Source organism: Numenius arquata, chromosome 2, assembly GCF_964106895.1.
Source record: "Numenius arquata chromosome 2, bNumArq3.hap1.1, whole genome shotgun sequence".
Taxonomy (NCBI): Eukaryota; Metazoa; Chordata; class Aves; order Charadriiformes; family Scolopacidae; genus Numenius; species Numenius arquata.
The window spans coordinates 99307755-99328153 of record NC_133577.1 but is presented as its reverse complement, the minus strand read 5'-3'; the positions used below and the strand labels follow the sequence as shown (position 1 = coordinate 99328153).

The following is a 20399-nucleotide window of genomic DNA, read 5'->3' as shown; positions in this document are numbered from 1 at the left end:
CCATACTGCAATGGATTTTAGGCTCTCTTCACACCTTTTTCAGGTTTTATTTTATGTCTGAGACACGTCACAGGCTTCAATCCAATAAAAAGTGATGTAGTAAAACTAATAAAATATCTAACCTTCCTCCCTATCTCAAGTTGCTATGTATTCCAAAATCTGGAGTTGCAATCAATCAAATTGAAAGCGTTCCACTTTTAGTGACTAGGGTTATCAGCAATGAAGATAGTTTCCTGGCATCTGTGACTTAATTCCAATTACTTGTTATCCTCTGTGTATGTTTAATAAAGAGCTGCTGGTGCTTCATAGAAAAGGTCAAAACATTCTAATTATTGCCATTTCTGCATACATGTACCCCTCCCCATATTTCTTTTTCCTTGGTTTTGCTCTGCTGAGAAAGTGCTGCTTAATGGCTGCTTGTTTCCACACGTCATAACAGAGTCACTTTGTATCACGTCTCTCCCTTGACAGAGCACGTGCCAAACCACTATCTTCAACCCACGAAACAAATGTTGTATTGGCACTGAAGATAAAACTTGGGGCATTGAGAATATTTCCATAAATGCCTGGCTAGAGTATTACCTGTGCCGCGAGTGACAGAAGGGCAACGGTATAATCAGAGGGATCACAACTTTTTCTTTGCACCTTCTTGTTCTAACACCTGGCCAGCTGACACTGACATTTAGTTAGTTCTTGACAAAGAAAGCTCAACTTATGAAAGCAGTGGCTGACTCAAATTGCTGATTCCTCCTGGGAATACAGGCTTTCAGCTGTGTTGAAAATGTGTTGAAATAAAGTATTGATGATGGGGATACCGAAAAGGTCATTCTCGCTCCTGGAGAACTGTCTGTGTGTCTGCCTTAGTGAAATTAATTCAATTGCTTCCCTTTGGGACCAATGCAGCCCACCAATGTGAGTTTAAACAGCAAGGTAGGAAAGCTTATACTGTGCGAGCACTGAATATTTCAGCACTCACAGACAGAAGGATTCTCCCTTCTAATTTTGCCCTAAGTAGTCCACAACAAAACAGATTAGTTAGTTCTCTTATTTAAGAGCAGCAGCATGCAGTATCTTAAGAGCTGAGTAACATTCCACACTAAGAGATCTGCATCTGAAAATAACTATGTTCTTCCTAACCTGCTGTTCTCACATCATTCACGAACAAAGAAAACCTTCCCATCTCCTTGTCCCCCCTGTTGTCGCTCTCTTGTCCCCTGCACCTTGCGCCAGCCCAAAGTCCACTGAGCTTCCCATTTTGCAAAGTTGCTCTTCAGATTGCGACTTTCTACAAGCGGTTAGCCTATGCACAGGAGAAGCACCGCAGTATTAACCCAGGTGTGGGTACGGGTGTCAGGGCTGCATGATCACTCATTGCCATGGGAAATATTTTCATCACAGAGTATTTCAGTGTATGAGGAATGGAGTGGAGGAACCGAGGGCTGGATTGAGGCCCATTTCTACATATAAAGAGCCTGACATATAAACAGATTACTGTGGAGTGACTGATTACAGTGCATGCTATCAGCCCACAGGAAATCACTTATGCAAGGACCATGCACAGAAGCAGATGTAGGGCCAGACAAACTGTGTTTTAAGCACCATGCCTGACTTCACATATTATCTTAGCAAATCACAGAAATGGCCAATAGTCCTCCACCTATATATTAGGAATATTCATACTTCATATTCATTTACCTTTTGTTTATGATGCTTATTTAGACCATGATCGCTTTGGGTCAAAGTTTAACTTTCATTGACGCAGTGTCCAAGCCAATACTTGACCAGGACAGTCAGAGATACCAGACATCAATGTAATGTGAGTCATAGCACTACCCCACCTGTTTTAGATACTGACCTTCACAGGATTCTCCACTTGGTGAAAACATCCCATTGTCATGGTAGCCATCTCTGCATTCGCAGTGATACCAACCAGGCAGGTTAATGCAGTTAGCACGGCTGTCGCACTGAACAAAGCCATCTGAGCATTCATCAATGTCTGTTTAACAAGAACAGCAAAAAAGGAGAAAATTCACACAGAGGAAATTGCTATATTCATCTGATGGGAAAACAATGTCTCTGATACTTCTGGGTGTCACAGAAGTATTTTCGTTACTGACACTTGAATTTCCAGAATTATTTGCAGTAAAGTTTTGAATTATTTCCATAAAAGGACTTGGCTAACAGTGTTGGCCCTGCCAACAGTGGAGGTTCTACTAATCCCAATTTACTATTTACATATTAGCAACTCATTTTGTCACAATACATGACAGATAATCTGATATCTGTGTAAATTGCCCACAGTATGAAGAAAGGAGTTGGATCCTGGCTCAAACAAAAAGATATTAACCCTTTGAGTAGTGCAGGCTGCCTGATAAACAAAGATTGTTTCTAGGGGCATATGAAAACATTAAATACTCACTCTGATCCTTGCTTATGCTCTTGGTGACACTGGTTTTAGGTTAGTAGGGCCTCCCTATCTTGTGGACTTCCTGTTGACTTACACTGGCTCCTCTGACTCTCAGCATAAGTGACTCCGGTCTCCTCTCTTACCATCAAAAAGAACAGTTGGGATTCCAAACAAATGCTTAGACCCTGAAGATGAAATACAACACATTTTCCTCCTCCTGATAATTCCTTTGGGATGTGTGTTTGTTAAAAGATGAACTCGCGTGACTAAACTTTAGAGTAACAACTGATCATAGAATGGATTTCTGGACGCACTCGCTAGATCCAAAATCCACCAAAGCACATCCTGAAGATGCCTGAACTCGTGGACTTAGCAGAGATGCAGAGAACTTTGTGGCATGTTCATTTCCAGTGCCTTCAGTTGTGCAGTAAGCCGTATTAAAGAAAAGGCCCCAGGGAATGAGTGTTGTTAACAGTTAGGGAATACCAGGAGTATGGAGTCAAACAGGGATAAAAATGTGTCCTTCCTGATCAGATTCACTGCATTGTCATTGTGTTTTACACCAGAGGTAGCATACCTACTTGAGCAGCAAGCTGACCGAGAGGTGCCTATGGAACCAGCACAGAGAGAGACACAACATGTGCAAGCTGCCTTCAGAAACAAAACGCTCTACATCCCCACACCATGAGTCTGAATAACGTATAAACCCTCAATGCACTGGCCATTCTGGGAAAAGTAGAGATTCAACTCTAAAGATTCAGGTTGAATCTTTAAAACTAAGAACTAAACCAACAAATTAAGACTCAAACCTTTAAAAGTACCTCAGCAGTTGATCTAGTATCCTCTGGGATGCGGATATGAAGGAGAGGTGTGATGTGACCACTGAGATATATGTAAAATACATTAAAATTCTGCCCACAGCCCCTGTTAGCTCCCATTCATGTCATCTGTTATTTGCATAGGAGAAACTGTGAACTAGCTAAGAAAATCAATTGTGAGCTGCAATAAGGTAACAAATCTCTTTCTGAGAATACTAATGTGAGCATAGATAAAGATATCTCACTCTAGTCTCTTATGAAATCTATTCAAACAAAAACTTAACAAAAACCCAAGGCTTCCTTATCCATCAAAAACACTTTGTTACAGATTTGAAGGTAAGAAAATTATTAAGTACATGGGGGACACCTGCATAAACTATATGGTATTGCTCAGTCGCCCACGTTTGGTTTTGAGTTGCATTTTTCTTATACATGCCAGGGTGTAGGGGGAATGTGCTCTGGGTATTTTATTTAGATACAAATAACATCTCTTTGGAATAACCTTACAACCATATCATGAGCACATTGGTTTTTAAAAGGTTTACAGATACGATGAAATTTTATTAGAAATTTTCATTATTACGTCTCAGTCTGATTTTCTATCAACAGTCTCCCTAGCCAGATGTGCCTGGTGTACGTTACAAGTATTTATGATGATGAAAATTACCAGTACTCCTGCTGGAATGTTGCACCAAGCATATATTTTGCCGCTTTGTGTACCACAAATTAAGTCATAAGTGTCTATCAGTTTAAAACATAGAATTTTCAACTCCACTATGAATCCAGGATAATCATCTAAGCAGTCCTGCTGCAGGACTGAGAAATGCCAAACCTTTACAACTTTCCTGTTCAGTGTGTCTCTCTCTAAATCAGTATAAACTCTGGCCTTTTTCTTGTGAGCAGCCAGGAGCCAGTGGGACCTCAGAGGTGTTTGAGAGATCAGAGGAAGATCAATGAAAATTATGGTACTGTAGTGAGAAAAGGTTGGTTTGCAGTCTGTGCCTTATCTACTGCTATTCGTTCACATACCACAGATTACTTAAGAAAACGGAAAGGAAAAGAAGAAAGGACTACCATCTAGGAAGTTCCCTTACCACTGGGGAATGCTGCCTGGGAGACAGCTTGCTAGGCAGAACAGCGTCTGGGTTAACGTGCTAAACGCTTGGCATCACCTGGTCAGTATAAGATAATTTGTTGGGTTTGGCCAAAGCCACAAGCCCCAGAGAATCAATGAAGCATGTAACCATGTAAACTCAGAGGCTGAAAGAGTAGAGGCGTTGTTCAGACTCAATATGAATCTTGATACTCAACAACATGCATTAAGACACTGGATGGCATATATTTCTTCTTTGGAAAAATGAAGTGTATTTATTGGTGATGAGGTGGAGAAAAGTGTGTTATTTAGGTCAAAGTAACAGATATGAATTCAAGAATGCCTATGTTCCTGTCTTCAGGACAATTTATTTGTGAATCTGTAAGCCTTATAATTATAACCACAGTATTGCAGGCACAAGCTGAATGCATTCTGATGAACTCACTTACTGATTATTCAGGAAAAACAAGCCTTGAATGTCACGCCAGTATTGGTAAACTGACAACAAAAGCAGCTTTCCTGTATTTATTTGCAAACTAGCTGACAAACCTATATCACAAGAAATATTGCTTGGGATGAAATGCTTTTACAGATGCCAATAAACAAAGAAATACATTCTTCTGGTTTTGTTACGGCTGCACGCAAAGTTGAGTGGAGTTATGTAAGAAATCCTCCCATAACAAGCGCGGACGGAAGCACACTGCTGGTCTTTAAGAAATGTACCGTTCTTGACAGATTGTTTGCCTGAAACCATTGCATTGGAACCATTGCTGCATCAATGCTGAATAGCCCATTACTCCTTATGTGATTTTGCAGCAAACGAAATCCAAAACAATTCTTCTCACCAGTAACTTTTTAGGCGAACGGCATTTTACAGCACTTGCCAGTGGGTTTCAGAATATAGATGTTCCTTATGCACAGAATTTTGTTCTAAATCTTCCAGGCAATGCTGATCATTAATTCTAGTAGAAACTTGCTCTGTTATGGGGCAAAATGTAACTGTTGCAACCCTGTTAAACAAGAAAACGCAGCAGAATTTTTTTTTGTAGAGCCAAAGCACTGATTTCATGGAAAATTTTCTAGACATTTGGATTAAAGGATTTCTGTTTTCAAATGGGCATAGCATGGCTCAGGAAGTGCTGCAAAAGTATCTACAACTGAAATTATCTTATTAGTATGGGAAAAGCAGCCAGAAATAATTTTTCCCTGTCCTATGGTGAAACATTCTCTGATGAATCATCTTGCAGCTGCTCAGTCAGAGGTGTGAGCTGACAAGAGAAGAAAAACTGATTGAAGTTTTGCTTGGCCAGTGGTTATGGTGTATCAGTGGGCTATATGGAACATTAACAGCACTAATGAAGTCTGTTTGATGCTATACTAGAAAGGCATGAAAAATGAAATATTACTCTATAGAAGGAAGTTACTAAAAGGCTTTATATTTTCACTTATGAAAAAAATTACAGAAAATGTTTAAGTACAAGGAAATGAGGGATGTATTTTTTCAATAGCAAGTGATGACATTTTTAAGCAAATAGATGAAACAGACATCTTATTCTGAGTATGCAAGTCCCATTCTTTAACTGGCTATAAGAAGCTGTGGAAAAGTGGGGGGAGAAGAAGAAAAAAAGAAAAAAAAAAGAAAAAAAGAAAAAAAAAAGAGAAAAAAAAAGAAAAAAGAGAAAGAAAAAAAAAGAAAGCATTCCCATCAGGAAGGAAAATAGAGTCTCGTATGTGTGATGGGCCAGAACAAATGGACTCATCCTGGCCCTGCTCCAATTTATGGCAGAACTCCCATTGACCATCATGGAGGTGGTATTTTCTCTATTTTTCTCTTTCCTTTTCAAATAAAGAGCACAACCGCACATACCAAGTCTGCCACCCCACTGATACGAGTGGCCGGGCTTGGAATAGAATGCAATGCTGAGAGTGTCGCTGGAAGTAACCTTCACCCCAAGCTGGAGAGCAGCTGCACAGCTCTGCCATAGCCCTTCAGCACCGCCTGTACTTCTGGCTGTACTTCATCCTACGGCCTTTGCATGGCAGAAGCTTTGTGATTTTGGCTCTTGAAACACTGTGGCTGGAGAACACACACACCTGTGAGACTGATGAGCCCACAAGCCACCAGGGACACGGGGACTCTCTCTACCCTGTGTAACTCATGGACACACTCATGGCAATACTGTACATATTTTATTGCCACAAAGTGCAACCGGTTATTACACACATTGCATATGATATAGTTTTCACACATTCAGGTTTTCTGTTCATTTTTCTTAAACTGAAATCAGACAGCCTGTGTATTTCCATATTTTGTTATCCATTTTTCAACTGGAAAAAAACACTCAATTTTTAAATTTTTTTTTTTTCTAACTGGAGTCCTACTCTAATAAAGTAGACACACAGTCACAGGTATTTTGAAAGTAAGTAAGTGCTGCATACACCTAGCTCCTCTTGATTTAAAAAAAAAAAAAAACAAAAACAAAAAAAAAACCAAAAAAAACCAAAACTTTGCTCTTCCAAATCACCTTTATGCCTCAGAATCACACATTTCCTGAACTTTGGCAACAGTTTCAGCTGTTATACCCCTTGCTCTTGGGGAGACTGAGAAAACCCTACTCCCTGAAGAGTAAAATAAGATCATTAGCAAATTATCCACTGGCACAGTAAGAAAAAAGGAAAGCTAGCTGTCTGATGAATATTATTAGAGAATTTCTGTATAATAAGAGCTTTTGAAGATTGAAAGTGGTATAAAATTGACAATTTGAAAGATAGCAGTGTTCTTTCATCCAGCAATAGGACCAAGCTCTCTAGTGTGGTCAAGCTGCACTCAACAAAGAACCGTGGCATGGGGGAAGAGGAGGGGAGTTTATACCATTTTATTTTACTCACTTCAAGACTGAAATATTAATCATCAAATCCTCCTTTCAGAAAAGCCTGTATGCCACCATCAAGCACAAAGTTACAGAGACAGAGCTCAACCAGCCTAATGCTAACCTCCAGAGCCACCCACATCCCAGCCTCATATAGTGTATAAATAAAGTGCAAACACTGAAAGAAAAAAATTTCAGAAAAAGATGACTGAAAAAGTGGTTTAGGGGACTTTGAATCTGTTTATAAAGATACATCTCTAATTCTTTTTTTTCATGGCTACATTTGGAAGAGTAGACTGATACGTCTTTGCATATGTCAATACATTTTCAAGGATGTTATGTCTGACTTGGATATAAAAGACTATGTCCCAACTATTCAGACTTATGCTTAGGTAACAGATTGCCCAGTAGGATTAAGATGATGACTGAGTTATCTGATTTTTATAAGTATGTAGGCAAGGGGGAAAAGGCCTTATTCGGTAGGAAAAAATGAAAGATCACTGTACGGCATAACGTATCTGCTGTCAAAACTCAATTTTCTGGAGTAGCTTTGAAAAGAGTTCGTTATCTCTACTGCAAGTTCTAGAGTCCCATCTCTCACATTTAAGAAGAGAAAAGTGTTTGTGTTGGTTTTCACGTGACAGCAGATTTCTAACATGATGATACTTGAGAAGACCTTGCTGTTCAATCAGACGTTTGATTTGAGATCTGAGGCAAAAACCAGGTGTCAGTGGAGAAATATAAGAGCCTGAAACTAGTTTAATATACTGCTGTTGTTAAAACAAAGTATCATCTTTTGGGATTTCCATCCCACTACATTCCCATGTATCACATGCATATAAATATCACATGGAGGAATAAAAAAACCAAGAATACAGAAGCTGAGACTGCTGAAATAATCCAAGAAGATATCAGTTACGCCAGAAAACCAAAATTGTTTAGAATGTTTTTTAAATGTTTTGTGAAGTCTGATTAGCTCCTTTCTTCTAACGCTGCTGCTGATTCCCAAAGAAACTTTCTTCCTTGGTCAATAAAAGTTCTAGACCCTGATTTTGTTTACAATCTCACCATGATTTCTTCAGCCTCCAGTAACTCTTTAAAGATATGATATCATGTCATGGTTACTAGGACATTCTTTTCACTGTATGGGTTTTCACATCCAAGTTTTCATTAAACTACAGAATATTCTTGAGTTTAACTGCATTTGCTGCCCAACATTTCATTCAGTTACAAGTTTAAATCATGCTGGCCTGTGGGGGCACAGCAAAGTGAAGAATCACTAATCATTTTATCCTAGCATAACATAATTCTGTGAGCAAAAGGACTTTCTTGATATAGCATTAGAAACATCAGTTATCTCAGATGCAGCCTCCAGAGAAGAGTGAAGACCATGGCCTTTCCTCTCCCTGCTCCCTTGGATAATGAATTAGGCCTATGTCAGAAAAAATGCATTTTGAATGCCTTTGGAGTTGCTGCTTCTATCTCTACACCTCCCAGATCTACCAGAAATTCTAGCTGAATCACCTTAAAACACTAATCTGGCTCAAAGGGCAGGAAACTAGAGCTGGGGCTATAAATGTCACATTAAAAATTGCTTCAACAGGTTGAGTCAGTGCTGCAGATATGTTCTTCACTAAAAATTTCCAACTGTCATGTTACGTGAAAAAATAACTATTGTTAAAACAGGCCTTTTTTTTTTTTTTTTTAAATCCTAACAAGAGCATGATAGCATTTTTTAAAGTACTCTGTCCATGGAAAACTAATTTAGTTCCATTAATGAAAAGGAAGCAAAATGTGATTGAGGATGTAATACGGAATTATAGTTCATTAATTCTTCAAGTATGTAATTTTCCAGACTCCTGATCCCCCATTGATTTCTGCACACCCCCATAGGTCCTGCTAAATGCCAGCAAAAAGAAATTCAATCGTGTTGTTATTTCATGTGTGGCAGTGGCGGCGCTCCAAAATTAGATAGAAATGTTATGAAAGGAAATTTTCCACTGACTGCTTCACCATGCAGCCCTGTTAACAATTCTTTGTTGTCAAAAAGTGATCAATCACAGACCCCACCGATAACAGAAACTATGACAGTCTCTCATTACACAGCCAGTATCATCAAAGGAGATGACATTTGTAACAACTGAAGATGATAATTCAGAACACCTAATTAGCCATGATGAACTAGGTGCATCCAGGAATAGTGTAAAAAAAAAAACCAAATGTATTTTTCAACAAGATTCTGCGAAACCAATTGTAACATTCCCCATTAGAAACATTAATTGAGAGGTCCTGTGCCTCTAATTCTAGTCATTGACAAAGATGTGGTTTTGCTTTCACTTTGTCCATCATTCCCAGTACAGCACCTGTACAGCTTAACTGTAACACATTCTTCTGCTTCCTCATTAGCCCTACCTTGAAAAAGAAAACTAATTATTTTCTTCAAGAAAAACCACTTGTATACCTTGAAATACACTGACAAACCCATTTTATATACCTACCAGTGTTTGAAAGTTACGTAGCTCCATTTGCAGGTTAGCAATAGGAATAACACAGTGCTATCACTGTGTCACTGTATCACAGTGTTATGGTGCTATCACTGAATGTGTCAGTTGCTGGGTAACAGTAGCCATGTCCTAAGCAAAAGAGAACTAATTTCTCTGAAAAGAGAAGGAAAAGTTTGGCCAGATGTTACCTCTTTTCTAACAGGTAGGAAGGAAGGCTCTACTTGTGCAGGGTACTGACCAAAGATCTTGAGTTTCCTCAAGTGAGAAGTCAAGTCACTCATAACCATGAATTACGACTTGTACGTAAACGAACCAAGGATGCAACTAGCACATTCTCAGCTTAGTTTGGTTTCAGATTTGCAAAAAGCTGTTTCAGATCAGCACTGAAATAAATTACAGCAAATTTCCAAGTATTTAGTTCAGAGGCCATTTAAGGAAAACAAACAAAAGAACCCACAAAGCAACAAAGTTTTGGCTAGGAATTGATTTGACACTAATTTGAACTTGGTCTTCTGCTATGGTTTTCTACCCTTTGGTCGGGGTATCATGCACATTATATGTGTGCTTAAGTTCAAAACATTCTTACCTACATTTTCTTACCAGTGACTTGTTCCCATGACTCTCAGTCCATATACCACTGACGATTAAGTTACATTGCTGCTCCTGAAGTGTAAAATCGTCAAGAGATGGTACAAAATTGCTGAAGCACAGAAAAGGAAAAAAACCCACACTATTCCTTTGCTTGGTCTATAAACATATTGTTGGCATATATCTGCAGAGACTGCAGACTCCCTCATGTTGACAGCAAGACGAAGAGCTCCATAGGGATACGGGGCAATGATTGGCAGTGTTATAGATTTTAATTCCACTAATAGTTGAATGGCTCGTAATTCATAAAAGAGAGAGCTTACAGTGAGTGATGAAGGTCACCCCTATCTCCCTTATATAACAGAAGGAAATTCTATTATAATGCTGCCCAGCTGCACTATTCACATTCTATTTATAGCCCACTGTATTTTAAGAACCTAATTGAAATTTTAGTTTTCATGTTTAGAGAAGGAGGTTCTCTCCTGTAGCAAATAATAGCTAAGTAGTGGATACATCTTGATGTTTTTAACAAGTAACAAAAAATCTTGTCTCAAAGTTTTTTTGTAGCACTGTCCTTTCCCAGTTTCTTTTTTTTTTTTTTTTTTTTTTTTTTTGAGCTGCTACATATAGGATTGTAGCATTGCAACAACCTAAAGAAAATATACAGAGAAAAAGATAAGAACTAGTACTAGGCTCTTCAGCAGAGAAAAAAAATTTTTTGTTATTTAGAACTTACAAAGACTCTGAGGTAGGAAAGAAATAATATGGACCCAAGAAACTCTGTCAGGCAAGGAAAACAAAGGGAGAAAAAGACACAGAAGGATGAAGTAGCAAAGCACTTTAAGCTACAAAACAGAAAGGGTGAGGTAAGTAGAGTTCATGCCTAAATCCGGAATACTCACCAAACTCAATACGGGCATTGTTTGCTTAATTTCTGTCAAAGGTTTACTTTGTGAATAAATATAAGTAAAAATGTAAAGCAAAGTAAAACTTCCCAAGCTTCTGAAGTCACCAGCCCTTGTCTCACTGCTCATTTTTAAGCCTATTTTTCATATCTGAGAAAAATTCAGGTGATAACAAGGATTAGGGTGACCTCCCATCCAGATACTGCAGCCAAGCAAAAAGCATCTCATCTGCAGAACCCTGGCTTTCCTCGTGGCTTGTTGCACTTCTCATTTGTTTACTCTCACAGACAACTTTTAAACCTTTTTCTGCAATTTAATGAGCTAGCGACTTTAGAGTATGTCCTTTTTGAAAGTCAAAGTATTTTCTTAGGTTTTATGAATTGCTTACACTTCCCACTCTGAAAAAAATATGATATAAAACCCACTATGTCTTCTCTCAGATACTGATGTATTTGAACAGAGGAGCAAGGGGTGCAGAAATGAGATGACCTTTATCTTATCTGGACTTTTGCCACTGCCTTCTTATGCAAACCTTGTCACCTACTCAAATTTCCCCAAGTGTCTTTATTTCCACATCTGTAAAACGGGGAGAAGATGCTTCCACCAGCTCTCTTTTTTTTTGTACATAAAGAACTCTGGGTGAAGAATTTTAAGTAATAGCGCCAATTTGGTAAGTACCACGTGACAATGCCAAGACATGGTTTGGGGAACAGTAACACCCCAGAGAACAGGAACTACAGAAGAGGCCAACATGTTTTGGGGAAGAGGGGAGAGAAAGAGCATTGAGCTGTAGAGATGAAAGCTGCACCCCCTGCTTTTACTCCCCTGCCTGCTTTATTTGGTAGCACAGACAGGATCATTGAAGTCACAAGGACGCTCACTGATAGTAATTTCAGTCTTGCATATATTATTTTTTTTCAAACAGATCTCACAATATGGACCACAAGTGGTGTTTTTTGTAGAAATATAACATTCTCCTGTACAGTTCTGCTGCATTCTAATCTTTAATTTTTAAGGATATTTGAAAGAGTGGTGGAATATAGCACCAGCACATATAATTAACTTCATGTTATTACATAATGTTCAGAGGAAATATTTAAGGAGAGAGAGAGGTAGTAAGCTATTTTGTACAGTAGCACGAAGATTTTCAGAATGTCACTTACAAACAGCTTATCTATATCATATATGCCATGTTTGCAACCCATCTGCTGGCTGCGTATGTCTATTTTTCTGTAGCCTGAATTAGCACTGGGAGCATTAAATAGAGCATTCCTTGCAGGAAAGGCTTGTTCTCCAGGGGTTAGCTGAACAACTCTCTACTACAGATTCTGAGACTCCCAATCATATTTTATTTTTCTGCTTTGAACTTCCTTGTAATAGTAAATAGGGAGACTTGGCTTTTACGGGCACATAGTTATCTCAAGTTTGATGGAATTTTTAATTATAACAACAATTCAACCAATACTCATTAATTCTTTGCTAGGTTTTTATTGGTATTGTGGAATATGCAGTATTATTTCTCTTCTCAGCAACAGTCCTTTCTGAATTGAAAGTTACTCTTAAACTATAAACATCACATGCCCAAGATTCATAAGCTTATTTATGACTAAAATCCTTCAAATCCCTTATTTTTTTTCCTGAGGGAAACATAGAAGACTCATGCAGAGGACCTTGGAGAAGAGTTTCAGCAGAAATTCTGTGATAAGAGTTTCTTGTTCTTCTCTCTGAAAGGATATTCCAAATTTTTTTGGGGCTGGAGGAGGAAAAAAAACTTTAGCCACTTTATACCCTTTATACAAAGCAATGGAGAAATCTCAGACAAGTCAAAGCAGGCAGAGATGTGATGGCAGCCTGGACAACCTGCATTTGTAACTTAATTCCTACCAGGTTATTGATCAGATTCTCCATAGGGTTTGTAGTTTACAGCTTTCCCAAATGATTAAGATCCCCAGCAAAACCAGGTTCCTCCTCCTGCAGAATGTAATTGTTCATGAGCTTTCATCTCGTGCCTGGATGAATTTTCAGCCTTCACCTCTTTGTTTGAGCATATTTGTTTTAGAGGGAGTGAGGGACATGCCCTTTGCCATCTACCATCCCTGGGAGCAAAGCTGCTACGGCATCATGCTTTCCACATGCTCCCCCCTGCTTCTGCAGGACTCCAGCTTTAAAGAATATGCCTGTTAAAAGAGAGGCATAGTCAGGAGAGAGTTAAAACCTTTGCTTCTACTTAGTTTCTGCCAGTGTTTGCTCTTCTCTGTCTGCCTATGTTCATAAGAGCAACTGAAGTCCAATTTAAAAAGTGGAGATTGTAGTATTTGTCTCTTTAGTGCTCGGCGTTCCTTAAGATGTAATATATCAAATGCTTTGCAGTGACTTTAGACTTACCAAAGTCAACATTTTTTCATGAACTCATTTAAATAGCTTAGAAATATTCATCACACTTGAGATCCTTATGGAGGTAGAGCCTGTTTTGAAATCAACCTTATCTTGACTTCTTTCAAACCATGGCACACCTATTACTTCTAAAGGTACAAGCAATAGTAGCAACTTGTTTTATTTTTACACATGTTGGACTGGGGAGCTATTCACCTAGAATATTAATTAGTTGTGGAGGAGGTAGATGATTTAAGAATAAAGCTATGAACACATTGCATGTTATAGTTCCTTCAGCTAGACTCTAACTTAATAGGATTCCTGCTCACCCAAGGCCTGATTTCAGAATTATTATAAAGAATAAGCATTACCACAGCATGCTTCGTGGTCCTTGTTTTTCTTAGGGTTCGTCAGAGATACCAAAATGGTCTTGGCCATCAATGGCAAAGAGTCATTTTTACAGTATTACAAATGAACATTTTCATATGACTTATTACTCTTTGTTATTGTTGTTCCTTAATAGAAATAAACAAGAGAACCTGGTTCATATGCAAAGGCAGCTCATTAAAAGCACATAGCCCTGTACGCCAAGAGAACTGTATCAATTTATATCAGCTGAATACAAGGCCCAGGTTTGAGGAGATGAAAGAGTAAGAGGGAGATCAGTTAGGAAAACAGTTATTTTTATCAGATTTGCCTAGAAAACAAAACAGATTTTAAAGAAAAAAAAAAAGGGCAAAGTACTCATTAATTTTGAGTTGTTGGTAGACAGTTCAAAAAGGTAATACTCTGTACTTTTAATAAAATACCTTTGGCTCACTACAGAAGAACATAGCTAAGGAACATATACCATTTCATCAGCAGAACTCTATGGGACTTTCAGTACCAGCTTTTCAGTAATACCCATACAAATTCAAGCTGTGGGTACAGAAAAAGCCCCCCCTCCAGTCTTTGGGAGCTGAAAATGCACAAATATCAAGGCTGTAATTTGCTTACTTTCTTTGCCTCCTCCATTTCACCGGATGTATCATATGAATAAAGCTCCTGATCAGAACAGAAGTTGTAAAGATGATGGCTCCTAACCTCATGATGTCATGTAAAGCATATTACAGGAGTGCAGGAACAAAAATATAGGAACCAAAAGTTACTTTGCACTCTCTGCTCCAGAGCACCCAAACGAGATTTTTCAAAGGCTTTCCAGGAACTTCAGATTTGACAATACAAATAAGGCCTGTCTGTCTAGAACAGTCACCCTCTATTACCGAGGATATTTCTCCCTATTAATCACCAGTCAGAAGTAGATACAATATATTGTGCCCTAAACAGTACACCATAAAACTATACTAACTAAACAAAATAACGCAGAAGCCTGTAATCAGTGCAGAGGTCCAGATTCCTAGAATTACTGTTCTCAAAAACTATTTATTTGAAATTGAGGCCAGCCAAAAGGGAAAAGAAAAAAAAAGAATGGATACACTTTCCAAGTCCTGAAAGGACTGAGGGATACTACCAAGATACTGGATTAGATGGTTCACTGGGGCACAGTTCAATATTTGAATCATTGCTCTTATGCATTATTTGCCTGGAGTAGCTCAGGAGGTAAAATGTAACAGCTTTCACCCTGGGCAACAGGAAAATTACACTATCGACCATGCAAATGTTGAGTTTAGCCTACTCCCTGCTACGGCTTGTTCAAATCGCAAAAGTCACTCCATATTTTGAAAACATTAAAAAAATTTGCAACCACAAGAAGAGCAGAAATGTTGTCAATCAGATGACCGATATACTGGTATGGATTTGTAAGGAAATAACTCATACAGTAATTTCCTGCTAACTTCTCAAGTCACCAAAAAAATTCCATGTGAAGATGCTGGTTTCACAGTGCATAACTGTAGTGCAGTGATAGGACTGCAAAACACACAGTACGTATTTAAAAATTCATTACTAGGGTTCTGTATCAATGTACTTACTGAAAAACTGTCATAGTAATGTACTAATCTAATTAAGAATTACTTGTTACATTTAAAGAAGATATAGAAGTCAATGTTATGGCATGCTTCCCATAAGTTTGCCCAGGATTCTGCTATATGCTTTTCCTACAGTAAGACAGCATTTAAAATGAAATAATATAGAGTAAGCTGTGGCATCACTAAATGCAGTAGTTATATGCATTTCCTCAGTAAACCAAGGCCAGCTCATACAACACTGTTCTTGCCTCTCAAATCAGTAACTGACATGCAAAACAGCCATCTTTGAGAAGGACAAGACCATATCTCAGACCACTCATTATCCGGCACGTGCAAGCTGGGTAGTGACTTTATATAGCAAAGATGCAAGTTATAAAGCAAGATGTTTCAGCATCCTCAGCAAAATCATTGTGTTATTTTTAGCAGCTGGGTCCTGCCTCTTTCTGCTGAAATGGGAAGCACAGAAAATATTAATTAAATGCAGGTGCGTGCAGTAATTCAGAGTGTTTTCATTTCAGAGATTCAGCTCCCAAGAATATAAAGTACAGTTAGATGTTTACTGTTACAAGTTTAAGTTAAACCATTTTAAACAGCATACTGAGAGCTCTGTGTCTCTCTCTACATTCAAACTATGTCTGGAAAGGCCAAGCTTCCCAACCCAATATGCCACCCACCTAAATTTCTGCAGGGCAGGAAGCCAGGAGTCTTGCCACGGAAATGGGGAGCACTTAGAAGGAGTCAAGGAGGCCAAATGGCTGTGACACCCTAGGGTTAGGGCGTGCATGCAGATAAGCCGAGCAATGAGCTGGGCACATCAGGTCCAGCATCCCTCCTCACACACCTCCTCCCACAGCTGGGGCTCCGGGTTACACAGGGACCTGACACCATAGCATGAAGGGCTAGAGCAGCATACAGTCCAGCATACAGGCTGGATCTCAGCTGCTGGTGAGCCACAATTTGGCTTCTTTTGGCTTTTTTTTTTTTTTTTTGTTTGCACCAAGGGAAAAGTTTTGATTAGCCTAAGAACTTTACAAATTACTGAAGTTGAAATGCCAGACTTGAGTGACTCCAAAAGGTCTGACTTTCAGAATATGATAAATTCCCCAATTCACTGCACACTGGGATCTATTAAAATATTTTACACTGCAAATCATGCTCAAGTACTATTGGTTTCTTAAAATTTTATCCAGGCTCTATAGATTAACTCAACATTTTCTTATTTCTGTGAATTCAAGTCTGCCCTTGAATGTAATTGGGCTGATGTAATTGAAACATTTCCTACTGAAAGTATGCTCTAAGTATCAAGCTTGGGAGACTCCCCAAAAACACGAGCCTGAATTCTCAAGACACCAGGATCCAAGCAAGCCAGGTGGGCTACAGAAACTAATGAGCTATGGGAGGCAACCCTTCTTCCTACAGCTATTGCTCTAGACAGTCCATGCCTGTGCTGCCTTCATGTTCGCGCCACCACTTTCCTCTTGCTCCCTTCTTTTTCTTCCTTCTTCATTAAAAAGCCCAGCAACACCTTAAGGATTTTGGAGAATGAAATGATTAACCCTAATATGCTTTCTGCTCAAGGAGTTTGTATGTTATAGTCATTTATCCCAGCATGCAACCAGCTTCCCATGGTTAGACTGTGAACTGTCAAAGGGCACTCCTATTACTCTAGGTTTGCGCAGGACCTTGCACACTTGTACCACAAATTTGAGCCTCTTAGTATTATTGTTGTAAATCCCAATCCGACTATCAGTAATTTAAATCTTCATTGCAAAAATAAAACTGAGCAAATGAGCAAATAACAGATTCCTGAGTTGTGTGGAAAGTTTTGAATGTGACACTTTCACAGCTTACAGAGAGTTTTCATGAAACTGGGGCCAAGATTTTTTAAGAGTTCTGCCAAAAGTAATTCCAGTTCTTTCAGAATTGGTTCAATGCTCTATGGACTTCAAATGCCATTTGTGTCACAGCTTTAGCTTCAGAGCCTACCTGGCCACAAGCTGATTGTGGTTGTTTTAGCTGAACACCAGGGATCAAGGGCTTAAATGGAAGCAGTTCTCTTACGACGCTGAAAGTACCAAAATGCTTCATTTTTGCAAAATCAGCAAAGTTAACAAGCTTTCTGGTTACTTTGACAAAGCTGTCTATTCCAATACCAGTAAAATTATTCTCCTAATAACTAGGGTATCAGAATTAAAAGATTTTCACAAGCTTTCTTTGGAACAGGAATAAAAATAGTCCTCAATAATCTGAAGCCTGCTATTACTATGGCCAGTGCACTTGAACAAATTAATTTGGATTTGCTGAAAAGAGCAACAGTTATGCATGTTAATTATTTAGCTTATAAAGAAAGTGGCACAAAGCTCTAAAGAGATCTGGTCTGTAACAATTATTTACCCTAATCACTTCTCTGAGTTGCATTCCAGTATCTTGAACTACAAATGTTAGGCACAAAGTTGCAAAAATTTGTTTTAGCAACAACAGTTGGGTTTTTTTCTCCATGAAGTACTCGAAGCACTTATACTATTTTTGTTTGAGCTTTCCATATGTGGGGAAAAAAAAAAGGGGGGGAAAAATACAGAGAAGAGACAAATAATATATTTTCCTTGGATTTGGTTATTTCTGATAAGAGATCAGATAAAAGATGCTGATGCTCACCATTTTTTCATATATTCAGATACACAGTTAAGCCAACTGTTAGTTATAATATATGGCTGAATGAACGTAGAATCTGTGAGCTAAGCTTTTTCTTAATAATTCCTTTCAAAGGTAACAAAGCTTTGTGTGCCAATTTATTTTCAGCAGTTTTCCATGGATTGTTCAATAATAGGTGGACATGATTCCCATGATATCCAAGGAAAGTTTATTATCAGGAAGTGCAAGTTTTAGCCAATCATCCATGAAAAAGCCATATACTTCCAGCCAATCCATTAAGAAAAACTACATCAAAACACTGCTAGTACCGAAACTCTGCTATTTGATCTCATGCATAATTAAAAGCGGTCCAGGGGAATACTCAAAGCACAAAACGAGTGTGGAAACTCAAAAAAGAAGCTGACAAGCAGCAAAAATGCAGTAATCTTGTATACATGCATATATGCCTTTATAATAGGAGAACAAATTCACTCTTAGAGCTCTGTCATCAAATTCAAGGGGAGTTACAGTAATATCAAGCAAATCTAATGAAGTCATCCTGTGCTGGATTCTGAAATAAAAGACTTTTGAAATACAGTTTAAGACAGCACTTAAAAATACCTGTTGAAGAATTCATAATTTTTATAATCAAACAAGACAGTATTAAGTCAGGTATTTTGAAAAAGTTTAATAGGCACAAATATTTTTAGATTCCCTTGATAGTCTCAGCTCTCTACACTGCAGAAGTGTGCTGTACTGGGTTAACTACTACTGTGCCTTTTAAGACTTGAAAATCTTTTAACACATAACCCCCACCTCCTTAAGTCAATGAATGCATCCCCAATATTAACAATGCCTCCACCCACATCCTTTCGGAAGAGAAATAGGAATTCTCCCATGTCTCATTTTTATGTCCTATTACCAATTGAAAAAATGGTGCTGGAGGTTGCTGGATCTGCACATGATTCTTACATCTGCTTCCTCATTCTGCTGATCCATTTCCATGGGGCACAGGCCATGATTAATATAAAAGGCTTCCAGCAGATCATTCTAAGGCATTGGAATAGCTCTATTAACTGCAAGGCACTCCACAGTGAATACTTCTTCTCATGGAAATACCCAAGTAGCAGTAATAGTTAATTCTCTGATGTTTCTGAGAGAGACCTGGTAGAGGAGGATCAATATCTAAATAAATTGGAAAAAACACAGGTTGATCAAACCTAATGGGATGCACCCAGGAGTGCTAAGGGAACTGGCTGATGTCATTGTGAGGACAATCTCAATTATTTTTGAAAGGTCACAGTGACTGAGAGAAGCTCCTGAGAACTGGAAGAAAGCAAATGTCCCTCCTAACTTTGAGAAGAGCAAGGATCCAGAAAATACAGATCAGTGAGCCTCATCTCTATCCCTGGGAAGCTGATGGTATCCTCCTGGATACCATTTCCAAACATATTAAGGACAAGAAGATGATTGAGAATAGTCAGCATTGATTTATGAAGAGGAAATCATGCCTGACCAACCTGATAGCCTTCTAAAATAAGATGACTAAGTTGCTGAATGGGAGGAGAGCAGTGGATGTTTTTTATCATGACTTTAGTAAGGCTTTTGATGCTCTTATATTATCCTCAGACAATCTAAAAAGTGCTGGCTAAGTAAATGGACAATGAGGTGGATTGAAAACTTGCTGAACAGCTGGGCTCAGAAGGCTGTGATCAGCCATACAACATCCAGTCGGAGGCCAACCATTTAGCAGTGTACGCCTGGGAAAATACTGGGTACTGGGCCAGTACTGTTTAACACCTGGACCCTAAGGCAGAGGGCACCTCCAGCACATTTGCAAATGATATAAAATTTGAAGGAGGGGTTGCTATACCAGGTAGTCATGATGCCATTCAGAGAGACCTCAACAGGCTGGAGAAATGGGCCAACGAGATTGTCATCAAGTTCAGAGGGAAATGCCAAGTCCTACAGCTATTAAGGAACAACCCCAGGCACCAGTACAGGTTGGGGACTGGCCAGTGGGAAACCAGCTTTGCAGAAAAGGATCTGGAAGTCCTGGTGGACACCAAGTTGAACACGAGCCAGCAATGTGCCATTGCAGCAAAGAAGGCCAACAGCCTCCTGGGCTATGTTAGAAGAGCATTGCCAGCAGGTCAAGGGAGGTGATCCTTCCTCTCTATTTCATGCTGTTGAGATCACATCTGGGGTGCTGGGTCCAGTGCTGGGCTCCCCAGTAGAAGAGA

General features: G+C 38.9%; 1 protein-coding gene across 1 annotated transcript in view; it reads right to left on the bottom strand.

Moving 5' to 3' along the window:
• Positions 1–20399, bottom strand: part of NELL2 (neural EGFL like 2) — a 148593-nt gene that overhangs the window by 15204 nt on the left and 112990 nt on the right. The window contains exon 16 of the mRNA XM_074167943.1: positions 1856–1996. Within this exon, the coding sequence (XP_074024044.1) occupies positions 1856–1996 (141 nt within the window). The remainder of the gene's footprint in view (positions 1–1855; positions 1997–20399) is intronic.